At 36.0% G+C, this 26324-nt stretch overlaps 5 protein-coding genes across 7 annotated transcripts; all 5 read left to right on the forward strand.

The window, feature by feature from the left end:
- The first annotated feature begins 3864 nt into the window (after positions 1-3864).
- Positions 3865-5930, forward strand: LOC118236358 (olfactory receptor 1F1-like). The gene is made up of 2 exons (XM_035434651.1): positions 3865-3991; positions 4451-5930. Exon 2 carries the CDS (start codon positions 4512-4514, stop codon positions 5484-5486), a length of 975 nt encoding a protein of 324 aa, XP_035290542.1. The 5' UTR covers positions 3865-3991; positions 4451-4511; the 3' UTR covers positions 5487-5930.
- A 1818-nt stretch (positions 5931-7748) lies between these two features.
- LOC118236680 (olfactory receptor 52E4-like) lies at positions 7749-22223 on the forward strand. 3 transcript variants are annotated; one of them, XM_035435244.1, is made up of 3 exons: positions 7749-7817; positions 11756-11824; positions 20763-22223. In XM_035435244.1, exons 2-3 carry the CDS (start codon positions 11768-11770, stop codon positions 21789-21791), a joined length of 1086 nt encoding a protein of 361 aa, XP_035291135.1. In that variant the 5' UTR covers positions 7749-7817; positions 11756-11767; the 3' UTR covers positions 21792-22223. The 3 variants fall into 3 exon arrangements, with proteins under 3 accessions (XP_035291135.1, XP_035291134.1, XP_035291136.1); XM_035435243.1 differs by lacking the exon at positions 20763-22223 and adding an exon at positions 12573-13653; XM_035435245.1 differs by lacking the exons at positions 7749-7817; positions 11756-11824 and adding an exon at positions 19643-19775.
- LOC118236688 (olfactory receptor 51F2-like) lies at positions 8502-10109 on the forward strand. The gene has a single exon (XM_035435252.1). The coding sequence runs from the start codon at positions 8712-8714 to the stop codon at positions 9684-9686; it is 975 nt and encodes a 324-aa protein (XP_035291143.1). The 5' UTR covers positions 8502-8711; the 3' UTR covers positions 9687-10109.
- Positions 16694-19302, forward strand: LOC118236691 (olfactory receptor 51F2-like). Its single transcript, XM_035435256.1, has 2 exons — positions 16694-16730; positions 17494-19302. Exon 2 carries the CDS (start codon positions 17551-17553, stop codon positions 18520-18522), a length of 972 nt encoding a protein of 323 aa, XP_035291147.1. The 5' UTR covers positions 16694-16730; positions 17494-17550; the 3' UTR covers positions 18523-19302.
- A 940-nt stretch (positions 22224-23163) lies between the features above and the next one.
- LOC118236690 (olfactory receptor 51F2-like) lies at positions 23164-25347 on the forward strand. The gene is made up of 2 exons (XM_035435255.1): positions 23164-23296; positions 24293-25347. The coding sequence occupies exon 2, from the start codon at positions 24350-24352 to the stop codon at positions 25319-25321; it is 972 nt and encodes a 323-aa protein (XP_035291146.1). The 5' UTR covers positions 23164-23296; positions 24293-24349; the 3' UTR covers positions 25322-25347.
- The last annotated feature ends 977 nt before the right edge of the window (positions 25348-26324 follow it).

A 26324-nucleotide genomic window follows, 5' to 3' on the forward strand; every position in this document is an offset into this window, starting at 1 on the left:
TCTGAAAATAATTTCTTTGTTTATAGCTAAACTGAATATGAAAACGGTTTATAAACTCGTAAAACCTTATGACATTAGTACTTTCTTTTGTCAACCTATTATCCCCCTTTGTTGGTTTGTGTTTTAAAATGATCAATTTTGGCGAGGTCGGGGAAAATAAGTGGGAGTGAATAGGAACTGGAAACCCGTGAGGATCAGTGCTGCCATTAACAGTCAACAGGGAACTCTGATGTTTCTAGTATTCACACTACTTAAATACATTGTGAAATGTCCCTTTAATGCATATGCAATTAAGGGAGGATTGCACAAATAATGGGCAAAGATATTATAAGTGTGGCTGATTATGCATTCTTCTGAACGCATAATCCTAATCACATGATGAGCGATGGTCGATTCTTGCGTGGAATTTCTCCGCCTCAAAAGGGTAGGCCTAAATCAAGGCACAAGCAAGGCCTTGATTTAGAAATTTTTTAAATCAAAATCAAATCAACGTGTTGATTTTAGGACTACACAAATTAGTCAACACGGGGCACCACAATGCGTTCCCACAGACCAGGGACGGACGTCAGTTTGATTCAGATTTGGTCAAGGAACTGCGCACCCGGCTTGGAATTAATAAAAACTAGAACACCTCCTTGCTGTCCCATGTCTGAAGGGATGGTGGAACGGGCCCAACTGCTCTATTAAGGACAAATTGGCAAAGCACTCTTTACACCTGTGGTCTCAAGCCCGTTGCCATGGAGGGCCGTGTGTATGCAGGTTTTAATTCCGGCCAATTAATGCTGCCTTAATTGAGTCCAATTACTCATTCAGCCATATGCATTTAACTGCATTGAAGCACAGAATATAGGAATATATATATATGTTTTTATTTGGGTCACAATGTGGGTCACCATAGACGCCGGGTCACCATTATGTGCAAACCTGCATCCCTAATTCAGCAAATAAATGAACTAATTATATAATTATATAATCAAGATCTGAGGCAAGATCTGAAGTGTCCACTCCACCACCAGACATACACCATTCTTTATGGCTCGTGGCAGAGAGGCTCGTGGCTTCTTCCTGCAGACCTTCTCTCCTGGGATTCGCCAGTGCAATCAAACACCACCCCTGGCACGCTCAGATGCTATGCCAATTCACTGTTGAAAAGACATCATGATGCTTTTGGTTCTGTGGCAATGTGCTACAATGTAGGATTCTACTCTCAGTATCCCTGTTAATGGGAGTATTCCATGAGGGGACTGTTATTAATAACAGAGAGCCGTTAGTAATTATTAGTTGAATTAAAGGTGCAATGGGGCGGTGACAATAGATCTGCTGGTTCAAATCCCAGATGAGGCACTGCCATTTTTGCCATTGAACAGAATAATCAACATGAACTGCTTCACTAAATATTCAGCAATATGAATAATAATAATAATTATTAATTAATAATTTATAATATAATAATGTGCAAAAATATAACTTGTGTGAGTTGCTCTAGATTAGGATGTCTGTTAAAGCAAATATATCTAAATAAATAAAAAATGTAGCACTGTTGTCTCATCCACTGAACGCGTGTTTAGACTAATGAGCTGGAGGATGACAGCGTTCTCACGGGCATGTGTACGTGAGGCTGCTTCGCTTCGTCAAAGTCCTCAAGAGTCTTTAGAAAAGAAAAGAGTCAACATCTCTTCATTAGCAGCTCAATTAAGGATCACGCACCTGAGACAAATGATGCTCGGTCAGACTGGTACCCAGAGGCAGTGGGGTGATGTAATTGTCTTTGTTTGTAGAGATGATTGACAAGCCTATTAAATCCCTTCAGATGCCCTTCTTACACCATCCAATCTCCAAACCACATGAATAAAGCCTGAAGTTTGGATAAACTATAAACTGCAGCATGAAAGCATGTTTGCTTGCGTTCTGGATGTTTGTGCGTTTACCAATGGTGCGCTTGTGTGTGCTAGGGCTCCTGATGCTAGTGATGGAAGAGGCTTCCAGAACCTCATTTGGGGCGGAGCTACACTGTGTTGTGAAACACAGCCTTTTTTTTTAACCAATCAAATAGTCCTAACATCAAAACACAATTATTTGCTCAAATCAGTGAGTCGCTGATATCATATAGTAACCCAGCCCATTTTCGGATGAAACGGCAAATATCACTTCCACATCACTACCTGATACCACAGATTTTACTAAGGGTCAGTCGGACTCCCTGTTCCCTACATTGGATGTGCCGTCTCCCTTCCATTAAAAGCTTAAAAATAACAAATTCTAAACCTTGTAAAAAGCTATTGCATCACAGGAAACTCCTATAACTAATTAAAGTCTCCTGTCATTACTGTAACTCTTTAAAGTGTAAGTACGTGATTAGAATGTTCTTATCTGAACATTCCAATGCCGATGTAACAATCACTACTGGTAATTGAAAGCAACAGAGTTCCAGAACACTGACTTAAAATCTTGAAAATACATTCCAAATAATAATAATAAAAATAAATAAATAAATACTACTCTTCGAAGGGTTAAAAAATATATGTGCTTATGCTTTGACTGTGTCCGAACTACAAGACAAGTTCACAGGGTTCCTGAATGGCTCAGCCAATAAAGGCACCCAACACCAGTGCAGGCTAGGACCTGTAGTTTTCACCTTACAAATCAGAGATTAAGATACAATATGTTATTACCCAACTACAAACAGCAGGGACCAACACAGGGATGATTGTCTTCTGTAGTAAATTTTTGCTTGGCATATGTGAAATGATATGGCCTATGTGAAATGAAACTGAGCCCCAGACCCAAGTCCACAGGAGAAGTCTGTGTGCCTCTTTGTTCCAATTGGCTCAGCAGGCAACCAGTCACATTCCAGGAAACGTGCCTGCGAAATGGTAAAATGAAAGTTTATGATGAAATCCTAGGCCTCAGTCATAGGGTCTTCAAAGTGTCCTGAAAAAATGATATTAAATATTTAGATACTAGATTTTATATTTATTTCTCCTTTTCTCCATTTGCACCTGCGGTTTGGAACACCTACTCTGCACTGCTCATTGCGAACTCTGTCGCTGATTCAGGATAAAGCAGGGAAGCAGGTGCAGGTCCATCGCTATCATTTCCCCATTCACAAGATAGCAGGGTATAACGATAATAATAATAATAATAATAATAATAATAATAATAATGTCTAAAATTAGAATACAAATGTAAAAGTTAGGAAGAGCAGCGATAATTACTCGAAGCACTGTCCCAAGTTTGAACCCCAGCCTTCTGTGTGGAGTCATCATGTTCTCCTTGTGTCCGCATGGGTTTTCTCCCACAGTCCAAATGAAGGCATTCAGGTTAGGCTATTTGGAGAGTCTAATATGCCCATAGGTATGTGTGTGCGAGTAAATGGTGTGTGGGCCCTTTGATGGATTAACGACCTGTCCAGGGTATATTCCTGCCCACTGCATGCTAGGATAGGTTCTTGTAGATGGAGATCACCTTTGTGTGTGACTCACCTTTGTTGATTTTGTTGTCCTGTGTGTGCCTTTTCTATTTGTTGAGGATGTCAAACCCATAGAATATTTATTTTCTGTAATATTTCAAAATTATACTGTAAGCCAGAGTTCTAGAACTCCATTGGTTTCAATTACCAGTAACGATTGTTACATCAGCATTAGAATGTTTAGTTCAGAATATTCTAATCACACATTTGTCATCTCACCCCCTAAAGGGTTAAAGAAAGGCTCTCAATAAAGCAAACACAATCAAGCCTTATCATTGCATCATAGTTCATTTATTTTAAACAATCCTTTGCCAGTTCTAGTTCCCTAATGAATTGACACTACAGAGTATAAAAACTGCAGTACATGAACCTTACTTTCCCAGTACATTCCATAATCAAGTCGAGAGATGTACACCCTACTAATGCAACATACTGTTATGCATTAGTTTCCTTACTATAGAAAAATCATTTTTCGATTTACTGCCAACATTTGTGGTCTGGACAGTTAGTCTCCAATTATTGGTAAGTATTAGCAGTACCTTAATGTATTTCTTTATTCATATAATCTAATGTGATGCCATTCACCATCTAGCTTAAAGTGCATAGCAAGGAAATCACTTTGAAAATGGATTGTTATAATATGCGTTTTTAAAAAAGTAACAAAAGAATATTGAAGAATTTGAATATAGAGCTAAAACATATTTCATTAAATGTTTTGACATGATATGGGAAAGAAAAAATTAATTGTAAAGCTAGCTCTTGCCTTCAGAGAAAAAAGTATGGAATGAGAATATAATATTTGTATATGTTCTATGATGTCACAAAAGTGATCACTGAAAGTATGGCAAAAAAGAATTCACAGAATGTTCTTCAGTCACTAAATAATGGATTGAATGTAATCTTGGAATTTTGTCTCTTGATTTATTTGTTGTGTTCGAGCAATTCAATACTGTAGCTTAACCTAAATTTTCTTATTTGCAGGTCCTAAAGGACTGTTTTTTGTTCAAAGGGTTAGATAAAGCAAAGAGCAAACAAACCTACAATGAGCCCCCTAAATTCCACCTCCTTTTTGAACGCGACTATTGAGCGTCCTGAGTTATTTTTCATAACTGGTTTATCTGGTATTCCACACACAAAATACTACTATGTGTTCTTGTGCCTTGTTTATGCTGTGTCTGTACTAGGAAACACTTTTGTCATGTTTGTGATTTACGCTGACCACTGTCTTCACAGTCCAAAATACATTGCAGTGTTTAATTTGGCTGTGTCTGACTTGTGTGTAAGCACTGCACTTGTTCCTCCAGTGATTGACACCTTCCTGTTTAAATCACAGTTAATCTCTTACGAGGCCTGCTTGACTAATATGTTTTTTGTTTTTTGGTTTCTCTTTATGCAGTCTTTCACTCTTACTGTTATGTCCTATGATAGATGTGTTGCTATATGCTTTCCACTGCGATACAATGAGATTGTGACAAATAAATCGATGTTGGTGATCACAACCATATTTTGGATTATTGCAGGATTGGCCATTTTCATAGCTGTGGTTTTTATCAGCAGACTGTCATTCTGCAAATCCATTGTGATTAACAGCTTTTTCTGTGATCATGGACCCACGTTCCGGTTGGCATGCAATGACAACACTCCAAGTGTTGTGATGAGTTGGTCACATCCTGTTCTGATTTTCTGGCTTCCATTACTGTTCATAACGGGGACATACATTTGTATAGCCAGAGCGTTATTGAAAATTTCAACAGCCTCAGAACGACTCAAAGCCATGAAAACCTGCACCTCTCATTTGATCTTGGTGGGTGTGTATTATTTTCCTGTATGTATCATCTACGGAGCAATCGGCTCCATCGTTCACCATAACGTCAGGATTATCAACACATCTTTGGCGATGGTCTTGCCACCGATGTTAAATCCAATCATTTACTCACTGAAGACAGAAGAATTCACAGAATCCATTAAAAAGCAATACAGAAGAAAGAAGATACACATCACTGTAATGAATAAATGAATAAATGTTTTATCCACAAATGATTGACTGGTAAGTTGCTCATTTTTAAACATGCTCATTTTTACAGACCGTCCAATTAACTGTGAACTGTAAGGGCAATCAGAAAATTTAATAAAATGAATGGGAACACAGTGATAGATAGAGTTGAATTTACACACTGGACATTTTACTGTGTGTCCGTCTTTGCTGCGGACTGCAAACATGTCAAGTTTCAAACAAAGGAAAATGTGTTTATAAATCAAAACACAACTCCTCATCCTTACTCTGAACTGCATATTATGGCCTGCATGAACCCACTGCCACCCCGACCCGAGGTACATTGAAGTCAATTACATGCTGAAAAAATGCTTTTACAATAAAACAAGATCGTTCCTCATCATTATTAACTGCTGTAAGCAATGAATCTCTAATGCAATAATAAAAAATAAAAAAAGCTACAAAATGTCGGGCTAAAATATTTTGTTGATTATGTTTGTTATTACTTTTTTGCGCTCTTTGAGTTTACTTGTATGTTTGATTTACATAAGCATGGGTAAACTAAAGAAAAAAATCGAAAAACTTTAATGGGGGAAATACATCTTCAGCTATCATGCTTTTACACAAACTTCCCCAAGTTGAGTTTTGTAATGACAAGCTCAGGCACATAAGCTGGGGGCAGCCTAGAGCAATGGGGAGACAAAACATCTATCTATACTGAAAAGTTGCTTTTCGGAATATCTCCTTGGGAGGCAAGTAAGTCAGTGCTGGGTTGCAAATTATCATGGAAATAGAAAAATAGTAAAAGGAATACAAAGTGCAATATTTAAAAAAAAAGTCATTTCTTCAGTCATCCACTACATTCTACCTGCCTTCTCCTTGGAGTGCACTGTTACATAGCCTATGCACTGTTGTTCCCTTCATATCAATTCCACAGAGAATGCTCAGCTTTGGTGGTTTGCTGGGACCATACGCAAGCAGATCGGTTATGTTTGATGCAGTTGTTGTGTAGCTATTCTGTTCAGTTTGTTCTAAGTGTTAGTTCTAGTGAAAATGCTAAAATATGTCGGTGGAATTATCTCTGTGAAATTCTAGGCCTATCATTTCTGTAACTACAAAATCCACAATTATTCATCCCCACCCTAAAGGCTTTATCAACTTCACCACACTTGCAGTGAATGAAGTTTGTATGATTATATGTGCAAAATTAGTTTTGATAGCATTTATTTTGGGAAAGTCATATCAAAGCATAAGTCATTCAATTACTGAACAGCATGCCAGAGTAGACAGCAGCATGTTCGCTCCTGGGGTAAAGGTTGTTGTCTATTGTCTGGTGCGGGGTTATGTGAAGAAATTAACACAAACTGCTTTTATTAATTCACTGAGTCGATTTTTTCAACATTTATTTTAAAAACACAGTTATTTAAGCCCAAATATTTCGTAAAGTTGTGGAAAGAAAGAGGAGGCTATAGCATTTACGGTGTTGGAAAAATTATAATTTTTAAGTCTCCAAAGCCTGATGGTGTCACTCTGTGCTATCTAGTGTTAAGGAAACTCTCACTCGCTGTCTCTTTGTTGGTGTTCTGAAACTCAGTTGCTTTCAATTACCAGAGGTGCGTTCAAGTTCAGCGAACAAGGCGAACGTTTGCAAACTATTTCAAACTTTTTTCCGTTAGCTTTGTGTTTGCCGCGAATGTTTGCAAACATAAGCGAATGGTCTGTAAAGGTAGTTTGCGGCGAACAAAAATTGACACTGAACTGAGGGAAATGTTCCCAGATGGGTATTTCAATTGAAGATGCCGTTAAGTGTGATCACTTGTTTCAATAATGTTATTGCTAACGCTGGCCAATGTTATTATTATTCGCTAGCTAGCTAGCTTTTTATTGTCTATGATCACAGAAGCGGCTGTGAGTACAAACCCATGTCTGTTTATGTTTAATGCAAATAATTTGGAATGTTCGTAAAAAGCCATTCAAATTGAACTGTTCAAAGAAAACATGTTCGCCACGAACATTCGCCTCTGTTCGCTGAACTTGAACGCACCTCTGTACTAATTCTTACGTCAGCATTAGAATGCTCAGTTCAGAATATTCTCATCGTGTATTTGTGATCTCATTCTTTAAAGGGTTAATGAAAAGCTCACAAAAAAGCACACACAGTCAAGTGTTATCATTGCATCATGGTTCATTCATTTTAAACAGTCCTTTGTCAGTTGATTTACCCTAATGATTTGATGCTACAGAGTATAAAAACTACAACATATTGCTTTTCGAACACATTCCATAATCAGGACGGGAGATGTGCATCTACTAATGCAAAATACTGTGATGCATTAGTTTCCTGACCATAGAAAAATATTCTTGTACATGATTTTTCCATTTATGACAATTTTTGTGGTCTGGACAGTTCGTCTACAATTTTTGGTAAGATTAGCAATACTTCAATTTATTTCTTTATTGATATAATCTAACGTGATGTCATTCACCAGCTAGCTTCATGGGCATAGCAATAAAATAATTTTTAAAATGGACTTCAAAACTACTGCACTATGTATTAAAAATTTTTACAAAAGTATATTGAAGAATTTTAATGAAGAGCAGAAACAAATTTAATTGAATGTTTGGACATGATATTTTTCCAAACCTTTCCTAGTTAAAATTCATGAAACAGTCATGAAATATCAAATATTTCAATATATATGCTTTCCACTATACATTGTTGATCATTTTTGTTGCATCGTTCTGATAGAACCTGCTACTGCCAGGCATAACTGAAAAACAATTTGTCTTTCATTTAAATAGAAAATATTATAGACAATACAGATTGCCATGGGAGTTGTACGTATGGGAGAGAAACATTTAACTGTAAAACTAGCTCTTGCTTTCAAAGAAAAAAGGATAGAATGAGAACGTAATATTTGTATGTGTTCTATGATGTCACAAAAGTGTTTAGTATGTTCAATATGACAAAGGAGAATTCACGGAATGTTCTGGAGTCACGGATTGATTAGGTTGAATGAAGCCTTGGAATTCTGTCTCTTGATTTCTTTTTTTTTTTTGAGACACACAAGATAATAAAATCTGAGCTTGATTATGTTGATTAAGTATTTGACAAACCAGACCTTGTTAACTTTGTAGTGTTTGATGAATGCATTTCAGTAGGTTGGCCTACTTTTTAATTTTTTTTTTCAGGTCCTAAGGGGCTGTTCTGTCAAAAGTGAGAGACAGCGAAGAGCAAACAAACCTGCGATGAGCCCCATAAATACAACCTCCTTTTTAAATGCCACTATTGTGCATCCTGCGTTCTTTATCATAAGTGGATTTTCTGGTATCCCCCACACAAAATACTACTACGTGTTCTTGGGCTTTATTTACATTGTGTCTATACTGGGAAACACTTTTGTCATGTTTATGATTTACACTGACCACTGTCTTCACAGTCCAAAATACATTGCAGTGTTTAATTTGGCTGTGACTGACGTGTGTGTAAGCACAGCACTTGTTCCTCCATTGATTGACACCTTCCTGTTTAAATCACAGTTAATCTCTTACGAGGCCTGCCTGACTAATATGTTTTTTGTTTTTTTGTTTCTCTTCATGCAGTCTTTCAGTCTCACCGTTATGTCTTATGACAGATGTGTCGCTATATGCTTTCCACTGAGATACAATGAGATAATTACAAACAAATCAGTGCTGGTGATCACAACCATATTTTGGATTATTGCAGGACTGGCCGTTCTCATACCTGTACTTTTTATTAACAGACTGTCCTTCTGCAAATCCACTGTGATAAACAGCTTTTTCTGTGATCACGGACCCACATCTCGTTTAGCGTGCAATGACTACACTCCAAGTTTTGTGATGGGTGCAACTCAGCCTGCTATGTTTTTCTGGCTTCCATTGCTGTTCATAACAGGAACATACATTTGCATAGCCCGAGCGTTGTTGAAAATTGCATCAGCTTCAGAGCGTCTTAAAGCCATGAAAACCTGCACCTCTCATTTGATCTTGGTGGGTGTGTATTATTTTCCTATGTGTATCATCTATGGAGCAATCGGCTTCATTGTTCACCATAACGTCAGGATTATCAACGCATCTCTGGCGATGGTCTTGCCGCCTATGCTTAATCCAATCATTTACTCACTGAAGACAGAAGAATTCACAGAATCCATTAAAAAGCAGTACAGAAGAAAAAAGATACACTTAACTGTATTTAATAAATGAATACATTTTTTAAAATCACAAATGACTGACTGGCATGTTTAACCATGTTCATTTTTCCAGACCGTCCAATTAACTGTGAACTGTAAGAGCAATTGGCAAATTTAATAAAATGAATGGGAATACAGTGATAGATAGAGTTGAATTTACACACTGGACATTTTACTGTGTGTCCGTCTTTGCTGCGGACTGCAAACATGTCAAGTTTCAAACAAAGGAAAATGTGTTTATAAATCAAAACATAACTCGTCATCCTTACTCTGAACTGCATATTATGGCCTGCATGAACCCCACTGCCACCCCGACCCGAGGTACATTGAAGTCAATTACATGCTGAAAAAATGCTTTTACAATAAAACAAGATCGTTCCTCATCATTATTAACTGCTGTAAGCAATGAATCTCTAATGCAATAATAAAAAATAAAAAAAGCTACAAAATGTCAGGCTAAAATATTTTGTTGATTATGTTTGTTATTACTTTTTTGCGCTCTTTGAGTTTACTTGTATGTTTGATTTATATAAGCATAGGTAAACTAAAGAAAAAAATCGAGCTTTAATGGGTTGAGTTTTGTAAAAACAAGCTCAGGCACATAAGCTGGGGGCAGCCTAGAGCAATGGGGAGACAAAACATCTATCTATACTGAAAAGTTGCTTATCAATTCCACAGAGAATGCTCAGCTTTGGTGGTTTGCTGGGACCATAAGCAAACAGATCGGTTATGTTTGATGCAGTTGTTGTGTAGCTATTCTGTTCAGTTTGTTCTAAGTGTTAGTTCTAGTGAAAATGCTAAAATATGTCGGTGGAATTATCTCTGTGAAATCTAGGTCTATCATTTCTGTAACTACAGAATCCACAATTATTCATCCCCACCCTAAAGGCTTTATCAACTTCATCACACTTGCAGTGAATGAAGTTTGTGTGATTATATGTGCAAAATTATTTTGATAGCATTTATTTTGGGAAAGTCATATCAAAGCATAAGTCATTCAATTACTGAACAGCATGCCAGAGTAGACAGCAGCATGTTCGCTCCTGGGGTAAAGGTTGTTGTCTATTGTCTGGTGGGGGGTTTTGTGAAGAAATTAACACAAACTGCTTTTATTAATTCACTGAGTCCATTTTTTCAAAATTTATTTTAAAAACACAGTTATTTAAGCCCAAATATTTTGTAAAGTTGTGGAAAGAAAGAGGAGGCTATAGCATTTACGGTGTTGGAAAAATTATAATTTTTAAGTCTCCAAAGCCTGATGGTGTCACTCTGGGCTATCTAGTGTTAAGGAAACTCTCACTCGCTATCTCTTTGTTGGTGTTCTGAAACTCAGTTGCTTTCAATTACCAGAGGTGCGTTCACGTTCAGTGAACAAGGCGAACGTTTGCAAACTATTTCAAACTTTTTTCCGTTAGCTTTGTGTTTGCCGCGAATGTTTGCAAACATAAGCGAATGGTCTGAAAAGGTAGTTTGCGGCAAACAAAAATTGACACTGAACTGAGGGAAATGTTCCCAGATGGGTATTTCAATTGAAGATGCCGTTAAGTGTGATCACTTGTTTCAATAATGTTATTGCTAACGCTGGCCAATGCTATTATTATTCGCTAGCTATCCAGATTTTTATTCTCTATGATCACAGAAGCGGCTGTGAGTACAAACGCTCTCGTCGCCATGTCTGTTTATGTTTAATGCAAATAATTTGGAATGTTCGTAAAAAGCTGTTCAAATTTAACTGTTCAAAGAAAACATGTTCGGCCACGAACATTCGCCTCGGTTCGCTGAACTTGAACGCACCTCTGTACTAATTCTTAGGTCAGCATTAGAAAGTTCAGTTCAGAATATTCTCATCGTGTATTTGTGATCTCATTCTTTAAAGGGTTAATGAAAAGCTCACAAAAAAGCACACACAGTCAAGTGTTATCATTGCATCATGGTTCATTCATTTTAAACAGTCCTTTGTCAGTTGATTTACCCTAATGATTTGATGCTACAGAGTATAAAAACTACAGCATATCACTTTTCTAACACATTCCATAATCAGGACGGGAGATGTGTATCTACTAGTTTCCTGACCATAGAAAAATATTCTTGTACATGATTTTTCCATTTATGACAATTTTTGTGGTCTGGACAGTTCGTCTACAATTATTGGTAAGATTAGCAGTACTTTAATGTATTTTTTATTCATATAATCTAATGTGATGCCTTTCACCAGCTAGCTTGATGTGCATAGCAATAAAATAATTTTTAAAATGGACTTCAAAACTACTGTACTATGTATTAAATTTTTTTACAAAAGCATATTGAAGAATTTTAATGAAGAGCAGAAACAAATTTAATTGAATGTTTGGACGTGATATTTTTCCAAACCTTTCCTAGTTAAAATTCATGAAACAATCATGAAATATTAAATATTTCAATATATATGCTTTCCACTATACATTGTTGATCATTTTTGTTGCATCGTTCTGATAGAACCTGCTACTGCCAGGTGTAACTGAAAAACTATTTGTCTTTCATTTAAATAGAAAATATTATAGTCTATAGAGATTGCCATGGGAGTTGTACGTATGGGAGGGAAACATTTAACTGTAAAACTAGCTCTTGCTTTCAAAGACAAAAAGATAGAATGAGAACGTAATATTTGTATGTGTTCTATGATGTCACAAAAGTGTTTAGTATGTTCAGTGTGACAAAGGAGAATTCACGGAATGTTCTGCAGTCATGGATTGATTAGGTTGAATGAAGCCTTGGAATTCTGTCTCTTGAGACACACAAGATAATAAAATCTGAGCTTGATTATGTTGATTAAGTATTTGACAAACCAGACCTTGTTAACTGTGTAGTGTTTGATAAATTCATTTCAGTAGGTTGGCCTATTTTTTTCATTTTTTTTCAGGTCCTAAGGGGCTGTTCTGTCAAAAGTGAGAGACAGCGAAGAGCAAATAAACCTGCGATGAGCCCCATAAATACAACCTCCTTTTTAAATGCCACTATTGTGCATCCTGCATTCTTTATCATAAGTGGATTTTCTGGTATCCCCAACACAAAATACTACTACGTGTTCTTGTGCTTTATTTACATTGTGTCTATACTGGGAAACACTTTTGTCATGTTTATGATTTACACTGACCACTGTCTTCACAGTCCAAAATACATTGCAGTGTTTAATTTGGCTGTGACTGACTTGTGTGTAAGCACAGCCCTCGTTCCTCCATTGATTGACACCTTCCTGTTTAAATCACAGTTAATCTCTTACGAGGCCTGCCTGACTAATATGTTTTTTATTTTTTTGTTTCTCTTCATGCAGTCTTTCAGTCTCACTGTTCTGTCCTATGATAGATGTGTTGCTATATGCTTTCCACTGAGATACAATGAGATTATTACAAACAAATCAATGCTGGTGATCACAACCATACTTTGGATTATTGCAGGATTGGGCATTCTCATACCTGTAATTTTTATTAACAGACTGTCATTCTGCAAATCCACTGTGATAAATAGCTTTTTCTGTGATCATGGACCCACATCTCGTTTAGCATGCAATGACTACACTCCAAGTTTTGTGATGGGTGCAACTCAGCCTGCTCTGTTTTTCTGGCTTCCATTGCTGTTCATAACAGGAACATACATTTGCATAGCCCGAGCGTTGTTGAAAATTGCATCAGCTTCAGAGCGTCTTAAAGCCATGAAAACCTGCACCTCTCATTTGATCTTGGTGGGTGTGTATTATTTTCCTATATGTATCATCTATGGAGCAATCGGCTTCATTGTTCACCATAACGTCAGGATTATCAACGCATCTCTGGCGATGGTCTTGCCGCCTATGCTTAATCCAATCATTTACTCACTGAAGACCGAAGAATTCACAGAATCCATTAAAAAGCAGTACAGAAGAAAAAAGATACACTTAACTGTATTTAATAAATGAATACATTTTTTAATCACAAATGACTGACTGGCATGTTTAACCATGTTCATTTTTCCAGACCGTTTAACTGTGAACTGTAAGGGCAATTGACAAATTTAATCAAATGAATGGGAATACAGTGATAGATAGTTAGAGTTGAATTAACAAACTGGACATTTTACTGTGTCCAACTTTTCTGCAGATTGAACATATGTCAAGTTTCAAACGTATGCGACGTGTTTACAAATCAAAACATAGGTACTCATCCTTACTCTGAACTGTGTTGTATGGGCTGCATAAACCCTACCACCATCACTACCAGAGGGACACTGCAGTCAATTACAAACTGAAAAAAATGTTTTTATAATAATAAAAGTTCCTCATAATCATTATCAACTACTGTATGCAATGAATACCTAATGCAATAAAACAACTACAAAATGTAAGGCTGAAATGTTTTGTTGATTTTGTTTGGTAATATTTTTTCTTCCATCTTTGCTGAAGCCGCAGTTTACCTGTATGTTTGATTTGCATAAACTTGGGTAATTTAAAGAAAAAATCAAAAAGTTTCAATGGGGGAAATACATCTTCAGCTATCATGCTTTTATTCAAACTTTGCCAAGTTGTATTTTGTAAAGACAAGCTTCCAGGACATGAGCTGGGGGCAGTCTAGAGTGATCGGAAGACACAACATCTATCTATACTGAAAAGTTTCTTCTCTGAATATCTCCTTGGGGGGCAGGTAAGATATGAGTCAGTGCTGGGTTACAAAACCATATATTGCAAAACTATTTTCTTGACATAAAGGACACAATTGAATCAATTTCAGTGTTTATATTTCTAGATTATAGTGGCTTTGTTATATTGACCAAGGGAAAATGCATCAAGACATTATGGTAACACTGAGAAAAACGCTTAAATGTTCAGGGAAATGGAAAAATAGTAAAATAAATAAAAAGTGCATTTAAAAAAAAAAAAAAGTCATCAATCAATCAATCAATCAATCAATCAATCAAATTTTATTTGTATAGCATATTTTACAGCAGTTGTCACAATATGCTTCACAGACAACCCTGGCCTAAACCCCCACAGGAGCAAGCCTAAGGCAACAGTGGCAAGGAAAAACTCCCTGTGGCAGATGGGAAGAAACCTTGGAAGGAACCAGGCTCAAGGGGGAAACCCATCCTCCTCTGGTCGGCTCAGGGTGCCGACTGGTGACCAACATGTCAGTCAGTTTTATAAGGTTTATGATGTGGCTCAGATGATGGGTGGGGCTGGGTGGCGGTGATGGGGAGCAGCAGGTGGCGACAGATGTGGGCAGTGTGGGGGCAATGACGAAAGAGGAGCTGGACCGCAGAGGTGGGGGAGACCAGACGACTCTCAAAGCACTCTTGAAGGTTGGGGCAAGAGCCCCAAGTCATCCACCACATTCGACCAGCCTTCTCCTTAGAGCCTATGCACTGTTGCTCTCTTCATATTAATTCCACAGAGGACGAGCAGCTTTGGTGGTTTGCTGGGATCGTACGCAAACAGATCGGTTATGTTTGATGCAGTTGTTGTGTAGCTATTCTGTTCAGTTTGTTCTAAGTGTTAGTTCCAGTGAAAACATAAAAATATGTCGGTGGCACTATCTCTGTGGAATTCTTGGCCTATCATTTCTGTAACTACAGCATCCACAATTATTCATCCCCACCCTAAAGGCTTTATCAACTTCATCACACTTGCAGTTAATGAATTTCGTGAGATTATGTGTACAAAATTAGTTTTTCTTTTTTTTTTTTGTTGCCATTTTTCTCCCATTTTCTCCCCAATTTAGTCGTTATACCAAATCCTTGTGTGAATCACAGTCCTGGTCGATGCGCTATCCTCTGTTGGTCTGGGGAGGGTGTAGACTACCACATGCCCCCCTCCGATACATGTGGAGTCGCCAGCCGCTTCTTTTCACCTGACAGTGAGGAGTTTCACTGGGAGAGCGTAACGTGCGTGGAGGTTCACGCTATCTCCCTGCTGAACAGGTGCCCCCACCAACCAGTAGGAGTCGCTAATGCAACAATCGGGACTCATACCCTCACCGGCTTCCCACCCGCCAACACCGCCAACTGTGTTCGTAGGAACGTCTTACCATGCCAGAAGTACCACTGCAAAATTAGTTTTGATAGCACTTTGTTGTGTAATTCATATCAAAGCACCATCATTCAATTACTGAACAGCATGCCAGAGTAGACAGCAACATGTTCGCTCCAGGGGTAAAAGTTGTTGTCTATTGTCTGGCGATGGGTTTTGTGAAGAAAATATAACAAACTTCCCATATTAATTACAGAGTTGATTTTTTTAAATTAAATTTTAAAAACGCAGTTATCTAAGTGCAAATATTTTGGAAAGTCATGGAAGGAGGAGAATATAGCATTTACGGTGTTGGAGTAATTATAATTTTCAAGTCCAATGCCTGATGGTGTCACTCTGGGCTATTTAGTGTTAAGGGGGACTCTCACTCACTGTCTCTCTGCAGGTGTGTGTGTGTGTGTGTGTGTGTGTGGGTGTGTAATTCAGAAACTTGATGCTGACTCCTGACCGAATTGCATCAGAGGGGTGGGAAGAGAAGATCCAAATCCAAATAATATTGATAAGATTCGTGGGCGGAAAACATTCCAAATGTATAAGATGGTGTGTAGAAGAGGTTTAACCTTTAGAATATTCATTTTTTGTAATGTTTTTTTTCCCAAAACTAAGTCAGTCTTCTCAAACTTATTTGTTTTCAATTTCCAGTACTGGTTGTTACCTCAGCATTAGAATGTTCAGGTCAGAATGTTCTAATCACATATTTGTGATCTCACCCCTTAAAGGGTTAAAATAAGGCTCATAAAAAAGCACACACAATCAAGTGTTATCGTTGCATCATAGTTCATTAATTTTAAACCATCCTTTGTCAGTTCTATTCCCCTAATGAGTTGACACTGCAGAGTATAAAAACTACAGCATAAGAACCTTGCTGTTTGAACACATTCCACAATCAAGTCAAGAGATGTACATCTACTAATGCAACATACTGTTATGCATTAGTTTTCTGACTATAGAAGAATATTCTTGCATGTGATTTTTCCAATTACAATAACATTTGTAGTCTGGGCAGTTAGTCTACAATTATTGGTAAGTATTAGCTGTACTTAATTGTATTTCTTTATTCATATATTCTAATATGATGCCATTCACCATTTTGTTAGATGTGCATAGCAATAAAATCACTTTGAAAATGAATTGCAAAACAATTATAGTATGCTTTTTAAAAAAGTAACAAAATCATATTGAAGAATTTAAACGTTGAACAACAAAATATTTCATTGAATATTTTTACATGATAATGTTCCAAAATTTTCTTGTTAAAATTCCAGAGACAAATGTGATATATCAAATATGTCAAAACATATACTTTGCACTATGAATTGTGGATCATTATTTAGAATTTTTTCTATCAAAAGAATGTATTTTCTTGGTGTAACTGAAAAGCAATCAGTCTTTCATAAGAATACGAAACATTACAGTCCATAGATATTGCCATGAAAGTTCTATGTGTGGAAGAGAAAAATTTAACTGTAAAACTAGCTCTTGCTTTCACAGACAAAAGGATGGAATGAGAATGTAATATTTATATCTGTTTTATGATGTCACAGAAGTGTTCATTGAAAGTATGACAGAAGAAGAATTCACAGAATGTTCTGCAGTCACTGATTAATAGGTAGAATGAAGCCTTGGAATTCTGTCTTTCGACTGTTTTGTTTGAGACACACAAGATAATAAATCTGAGCTTGAACAGTATATGTAGCCATGAATTTCACAAACCACACATATGTTATCTTTGTAGTGTTTGAGAATTTCATTTCTGCAGGTTAGCCTATTTTGTTTTTATTTTCAGGTCCTAAAGGGCTGTTCTGTGAAAAGTGAGAGACAGTGAAGAGTAAACAAACCTGCAATGAGCTCCTTAAACTCAACCTTTTTAAACACCACTATTGTGCGTCCTGAGTTCTTTTTCATAAGTGGTTTATCCGGTATTACCCACACAAAATACTTCTACATGTTCTTGTGCTTCGTTTATACTCTGTCTGTACTGGGAAACAGTTTTATCATGTTTGTGATTTACGCTGACCACTGTCTTCACAGTCCGAAATACATTGCAGTGTTTAATTTGGCTGTGTCTGACTTGTGTGTAAGCACAGCCCTCGTTCCTCCATTGATTGACACCTTCCTGTTTAAATCACAGTTAATCTCCTTTGAGGCCTGCTTGACTAATATGTTTTTTGTTTTTTGGTTTCTCTTCATGCAGTCTTTCACTCTTACTGTTATGTCCTATGATAGATGTGTTGCTATATGCTTTCCACTGAGATACAATGAGATTGTGACAAATAAATCAATGTTGGTGATCACAACCATATTTTGGATTATTGCAGGACTGGCCGTTCTCACACTAGTACTATTTGTTAACACACTGTCATTCTGCAAATCCACTGTGATTAACAGCTTTTTCTGTGATCACGGACCCACGTTTCGATTGGCATGCAATGACAACACTCCAAGTTATGTGATGAGTGGGTCTCATCCTATTCTGATTTTCTGGCTTCCATTACTTTTCATAACAGGGACATACATTTGCATAGCCCGAGCGTTATTGAAAATTGCAACAGCTTCAGAGCGACTTAAAGCCATGAAAACCTGCACCTCTCATTTGATCTTGGTGGGTGTGTATTATTTTCCTATATGTATCATCTATGGAGCAATCGGTTCCTTCGTTCATCAAAACGTCAGGATTATCAACACATCTTTGGCGATGCTCTTGCCACCGATGTTAAATCCAATCATTTATTCACTGAAGACAGAAGAATTCACAGAATCCATTAAAAAGCAGTACAGAAGAAAGAAGATACACATCACTGTATGGAATAAATGAATAAATGTTTTATTCACAAATAGCTGACTAGTAAACTTAAACATATTCATTTTACTTCCAAAGTTTCCAATTAACTGTGAACTGTAAGAGCAATTGTAAAATTAAGTCCAATGAAGGAGAATACTGTGATAGAGTTGAATTTACACACTAGCCATTTTACTGTGTGTCTGTCGTTGCTGCAGACTGGAAACATGTCAAGTTTCAAACGTAGGCGAGATGTATTTATGAATGAAAACATAGGAACTCGTCCTTACTCTTACTACATGAACCCCACCACCACCCCTACCTGAGGGACACTGAATTTGATTACAAACTGAAAAAAATGCTTTTATGATTAATAGAATGTTCCTCATCATCATTATGAATTACTGTATGCAATGAATCCCTAATGCGATAATAAAAATAAAAAAACTACAAAATGTGAGGCTAAAATATTTTGTTGATTTTGTTTGTTAATAATTTTTTGCGCTCTGTGTTGAAGTCCAAGTTTACCTGCATGTTTGATTTGCATAAGCTTGGGTAAATTAAAGACAAAATCGAAAAGCTTCAATTGGGGAAAATACATCTTCAGCTATCATGCTTTTACTCAAACTTCACAAAGCTGTGTTTTGTAAAGACAAGCTCAGGCACATGAGCTGGTGGCAGTCTAGAGCAATAGGGAGATAAAACATCTATCAATGCTGAAAAGTTGCATGGAGGAAAATCTCCTTGGGGGCAGGTAATATATGAGCCAGTGCTGTATTTCAAAACCATATATTGCAAAACTATTTTCTTGAAATAAAGGACACAATTGAATCAATTTCAGTGTTTGTATGTGTAAATTATAGCGAGTTTGTTATATTGACGAAGGGAAAATGCATCGAGACATACAGTATTATGGGAACGCTCAGCATTAGAATGTTCAGGTCAGAATATTCTAATCACATATTTGTGATCACACCCCTAAAAGCATTAATGATTGGCTCAAAAAAAGTAAACACAATCAAGTGTTATCATTGCATCATGGTTCATTAATTTTAAACAATCCTTTACCAGTTCTTTTACCCTAATGAGTTGACACTACAGAGTATAAAAACTACAGCATAAGAACCTTGCTGTTCATACACATTCCACAATCAAGTCAAGAGATGTACATCCACTAATGTAACATACTGTTATGCATTAGTTTCCTGACTTCAGAAAAATATTCTTGTACATGATTTTTCCATTTACTGGTAACGTTTGTGGTCTGGACAGTTAGTCTACAATTTTTGGTAAGTATTAGCAGTACCTTAATGTATTTCTTTATTCATATAAACTAATGTGATGCCATTCACCATCTAGCTTGATGTGCATAGCAATAAAATCGCTTTGAATATGGATTGTAAAACAATTATTGTATGCATTTTTTTAAGTAAAAAAAGCATATTGAAGAATTTCAATTTTGAGCAAAAACATTTCATTTAATATTTTGACATGATAATGTTCCATGTTAAAAATTTTCCTTGTTAAAAATATGCTTTGCACTATAAACTGATAATAATTGTTTAACACATCTTTTAATTATCAAAAAGATATATTTTTCAGGTGTAACTTTCTTTCATAAGAATACGAAACATTACAATCCATAAATATTGCCATTGAAGTTGTATGTATGGGAGACAAAAATTTAACTGTGAAACTAGCTCTTGCTTTCAAAGATCAAAAAATGAGAATGTAATATTTGATATTATATTGTTCCAAACCTTTCCTATTTAAAATTCCTGAGCAACAAACGTAAAATATAAAATATTTCGACATATATCCAATACATTGTTGATCATTTTTGTTGCATCGTTCTGATAGAAGCTACTACTGCAAGGCATATCTGAAAAACAATTTGTCTTTTATTTAAATACAAAACATTTTAGTCTATGCTGATGGTCATGGGTGAAAACTTTAATTGTAAAACTTGCTTTCAAAGAAAAAAGACTGAATGAGAATGTAATATTTGTATGTGTTTTATGATGTCACAGAAGTGTTTGTTGAAAGTATTACAGAAGAAGAATTCACAGAATGTTCTTCTGTCACTGATTAATGGGTTAAATTAACTCTTGAGATTCTGTCTTTCGACTGTTTTGCATGAGACACACTAGATAATAAATCTGAGCTTGAACAGAACAGTATATGTAACTATGCATTTGACAAAACACACATTTGTTAACTTTATAGTGTTTGAGAATTTCATTTCTGCAGGTTAGCCTATTGTTCTTTATTTTCAGGTCCTAAGGGGCTGTTCTGTGAAAAGTGAGAGACAGCGAAGAGCCAACAAACCTGCAATGAGCTCCTTAAACTCAACCTTTTTAAACACCACTATTGTGCGTCCTGAGTTCTTTTTCATCAGTGGTTTATCCGGTATTACCCACTCAAAATACTTCTACATGTTCTTGTGCTTCGTTTATACTCTGTCTGTACTGGGAAACAGTTTTATCATGTTTGTGATTTACGCTGACCACTGTCTTCACAGTCCGAAATACATTGCAGTGTTTAATTTGGCTGTGTCTGATTTGTGTGTAAGCACTGCACTTGTTCCTCCATTGATTGACACCTTCCTGTTTAAATCACAGTTAATCTCCTACGAGGCCTGCTTGACTAACATGTTTTTTGTTTTTTGGTTTCTCTATATGCAGTCTTTCACTCTCACTGTTATGTCTTATGATAGATGTGTCGCTATATGCTTTCCACTGAGATACAATGAGATTATTACAACCAAATCAATGCTAGTGATCACAACCATATTATGGATTATTGCAGGACTGGCCGATCTCTTACTTGTAGTTTTAATCAACAGACTGTCATTCTGCAAATCCATTGTAATAAAAAGCTTTTTCTGTGACCACGGACCCACGTTCCGTTTAGCATGCAATGACTACACTCCAAATATTGTGATGGGTGCAACTCAGCCTGCTCTGATTTTCTGGCTTCCATTGGTGTTCATAACAGGAACATACATTTGCATAGCCAGAGCGTTGTTGAAAATTGCAACAGCCTCAGAGCGACTTAAAGCCATGAAAACCTGCACCTCTCATTTGATCTTGGTGGCTGTGTATTATTTTCCTATATGTATCATCTATGGAGCAATCGGCTTCATTGTTCACCATAACATCAGGATTATCAACGCATCTCTGTCGATGGTCTTGCCGCCTATGCTTAATCCAGTCATTTACTCACTGAAGACAGAAGAATTCACAGAATCCATTAAAAAGCAGTACAGAAGAAAGAAGATACACTTAACTGTATTTAATAAATGAATACATTTTTTAATCACAAATGATTGGCTGGAAAGTTTAACCATGTTCATTTAATCATGTTCACTGGCAAGTTTAACCATGTTCAATTAACTGTGAACTGTAAGAGCAATTGACAAATTTAATCAAATGAATGGGAATACAGTGATAGATAGTTAAAGTTGAATTAACAAACTGGACATTTTACTGTGTCCAACTTTTCTGTAGATTGAAAATATGTCAAGTTTCAAACATATGTGACGTGTTTACAAATCAAAACATAGGTACTCATCCTTACTCTGAACTGTGTTGTATGGGCTGCATAAACCCTACCACCATCACTACCAGAGGGACATAGAAGTCAATTGTAAACTAAAAAAATGTTTTTATAATAAAAAAAAATCCTCATAATCATTATCAACTACTGTATGCAATGAATACCTAATGCAATAAAAGAGCTACAAAATGTAAGTCTGAAATGTTTTGTTGGTTTTGTTTGTTAATACTTTTTCTTCCCTCTGTGCTGAATCCCCAGTTTACCTATATGTTTATGTGCATAAGCATGGGAAAATTAAAGAAATCAAAAAGCTTCAATGGGCGAAATATGTATCCAGTGATCATGCTTTTACTCAAACTTCCCCAAGTTGTATTTTGTAAAGACAAGCTCCAGCTCATAAGCTGGGAGCAGTTCAGCGCGATGGGTTATATCGGCACAGAGGTTTTGCTATATTGACCAAAGGAAAAATCCATCATGACATATTATGGGAACATACGAAAGAAAACTGAGAAAATCGCTAAAATGTCCATGACGGAACACAAAATGGAGAAGTCGTAAAAGAAATACGAAGTGCAATATCTTTAAAAAAATAATTTATTTTGTCATCCAGCACATTTCTGCCTCTCTTTCTTCTCATACAGTGCCTTCAGAAAGTATTCAGACCCCTTCACTTTTTCCACATTTTGTTATGTTACAGCCTTATTCTAATTGATTAAATTTTTTTTTATTCTCATCAATCAACACACAATACCCCATATAACAAAGTGAAAACAGGCTTTTAGAAATTTTAGCAAATTTATTAAAAATAAAAAAACTGAAATATCACATTTACTCAAGTATTCAGACCCTTTTCTATGTTTTCTATGACTAGTACATATTTTTACATCAGCATTAGATTGTTCAGGTCAGAATATTCTAATCACATATTTGTGATCACACCCCTAAAAGCATTAATGATTGGCTCAAAAAAAGCACACACAATCAAGTGTTATCATTGCATCATGGTTCATTCATTTTAAACAATTCTTTACCAGTTCTTTTACCCTAATGAGTTGACACTACAGAGTATAAAAACTACAGCATAAGAACCTTGCTGTTCATACACATTCCACAATCAAGTCAAGAGATTTACATCTACTAATGCAACATACTGTTATGCATTAGTTTCCTGACTTTAGAAAAATATTCTTGTACATGATTTTTCCATTTACTGATAACGTTTGTGGCCTGGACAGTTAGTCGACAATTTTTGGTAAGTATTAGCAGTACCTTAATGTATTTCTTTATTCATATAAACTAATGTGATGCCATTCACCATCTAGCTTGATGTACATAGCAATAAAATCGCTTTGAATATGGATTGTAAAACAATTATAGTATGCATTTTTTAAGTAAAAAAAGCATATTGAAGAATTTCAATTTTGAGCAAAAACATTTCATTGAATATTTTGACATGATAATGTTCAATGTTAAAAAATTTCCTTGTTAAAAATATGCTTTGCACTATAAATTGATAATAATTGTTTAACACATCTTTTAATAGAATCTGTTCTATCAAAAAGATATATTTTTCAGGTGTAACTTTCTTTCATAAGAATACAAAACATTACAATCCATAAATATTGCCATTGAAGTTGTATGTATGGGAGACAAAATTTAACTGTGAAACTAGCTCTTGCTTTCAAAGATCAAAAAATGAGAATGTAATATTTGATATTATATTGTTCCAAACCTTTCCTATTTAAAATTCCTGAGCAACAAACGTAAAATATCAAATATTTCTACATATATCCAATACATTGTTGATCATTTTTGTTGCATCGTTCTGATAGAAGCTACTACTGCAAGGCATATCTGAAAAACAATTTGTCTTTTATTTAAATACAAAACATTTTAGTCTATGCTGATGGTCATGGGTGAAAACTTTAATTGTAAATCTTGCTTTCAAAGAAAAAAGACTGAATGAGCATGTAATATTTGTATGTGTTTTATGATGTCACAGAAGTGTTTGTTGAAAGTATTACAGAAGAAGAATTCACAGAATGTTCTTCTGTCAGTGATTAATGGGTTAAATTAACTCTTGAGATTCTGTCTTTCGACTGTTTTGTATGAGACACACTAGATAATAAATCTGAGCTTGAACAGAACAGTATATGTAACTATGCATTTGACAAAACACACATTTGTTAACTTTATAGTGTTTGAGAATTTCATTTCTGCAGGTTAGCCTATTGTTCTTTATTTTCAGGTCCTAAGGGGCTGTTCTGTGAAAAGTGAGAGACAGCGAAGAGCAAACAAACCTGCAATGAGCTCCTTAAACTCAACCTCTTTAAACACCACTATTGTGCGTCCTGAGTTCTTTTTCATCAGTGGATTTTCCGATATTCCCCACACAAAATACTACTATGTGTTCTTGTGCTTTATTTACATTTTGTCTGAACTAGGAAACACTTTTGTCATGTTTGTGATTTACGCTGATCACTGTCTTCACAGTCCGAAATACATTGCAGTGTTTAATTTGGCTGTGTCTGACTTGTGTGTGAGCACTGCACTTGTTCCTCCATTGATTGACACCTTCCTGTTTAAATCACAGTTAATCTCTTATGAGGCCTGCTTGACTCATTTGTTTTTTGTTTTTTGGTTTCTCTTTATGCAGTCATTCACTCTCACTGTTATGTCTTATGATAGATGTGTTGCTATATGCTTTCCACTGAGATACAATGAGATTGTGACAAATAAATCAATGTTGGTAATCACAACCATATTATGGATTATTGCAGGACTGGCCGATCTCATACTTATAGTTTTTATCAACAGACTGTCATTCTGCAAATCCATTGTAATAAAAAGCTTTTTCTGTGATCATGGACCCATGTTCCGTTTAGCATGCAATGACAACACTCCGAGTTTTGTGATGAGTTGGTCACATCCTGTTTCAATTTTTTGGCTTCCATTACTGTTTATAATTGGGACGTACATTTGTATAGCCCGTGCGTTATTGAAAATTGCATCAGCTTCAGAGCGACTTAAAGCCATGAAAACCTGCACCTCTCATTTGATCTTAGTGGGTGTGTATTATATTCCTATCTGTATCATCCATGGAGCAATAGGCTCCATCGTTAACCATAACATCAGGATTGTCAACACATCTCTGGCGATGGTCTTGCCACCAATGTTAAATCCAATCATTTACTCACTGAAGACAGAAGAATTCACAGAATCCATTAAAAAGCAGTACAGAAGAAAGAAGATACACATCACTGTAATGAATAATTAAATAAATGTTTAATGACAAATGACTGACTGGCATGTTTTAGTATGCTCATTTTTATCCAGGCCTATAGATCATCTTCTGACATACAAACAATTTTGTATGTCTATCACCTATGCAATAACTAATCCATAATGCTTACAGTGTCCATTTTAAATATGACAAACACTTTTATTCATATTAAATTCATGGTAAGGAAAAAATTGGTCAATCCATGCCTATGTGTTCTTTTACCTCCAATTGAGCTAGATTTAATTGCCTTATTATTCATAAATGTATATGCATTATTATTGCAAGTTACTCATAACAAACTCAATACAAAAAATAAATGATATCTCAACAAAACGTGTTTTCAACGTACAAAAATGGCAGGTTATTATTCATACAAAGCACTATCTCTAAGTCATTAAATAAAACCGGCTAAATTTTGGCCTACTGTTAAAAGTGCTGACAATAGAAGAATGAGGCCATCTTACAACAAACAATATCAGCTATCTTAGGTCACACAAATTAAACAAGTCCTATTCCAATTCATTGCCGCCCATGTTTGCTGAGTTATTTAATGCTGCTTGGCTCTGTTGTTTTTTCATCCTACCGTCTGAGGAGAAAGTGGTCATTCAAACTTTGTGTCACGTTAATGTGTCAAATAACAAAAATTGCCTCATGGAAGAAGACATCATTTAAATAAATGTTTTGAACAGCGGATCAAAAATGAAACCCCAGAAAGGATATGTTTAAACTGGGTTTACGGGTTAATTTCCCAAAATGCACTAGTTCTTGTATACATCCTGTAAATGTAGAGGATGTTTAACCCTTAGAATATTCCTTTTCTCTAATGTTTTTTTTTCTTCTAAAAATTCTACTGTAAATCAGTGTTCTAGAACTCCATTGCTTTCAATTACCAGCAGTGATTGTTACACCAGCATTAGAATGTTCAGTTCAGAACATTCTAATTACATATTTATGACCTCACCCCCTAAAGGGTTCACAAAAGGCTTGCATTAAAAGT

Source organism: Anguilla anguilla, chromosome 9 (assembly GCF_013347855.1).
Source record: "Anguilla anguilla isolate fAngAng1 chromosome 9, fAngAng1.pri, whole genome shotgun sequence".
In the NCBI taxonomy this organism is placed as follows: domain Eukaryota; kingdom Metazoa; phylum Chordata; class Actinopteri; order Anguilliformes; family Anguillidae; genus Anguilla; species Anguilla anguilla.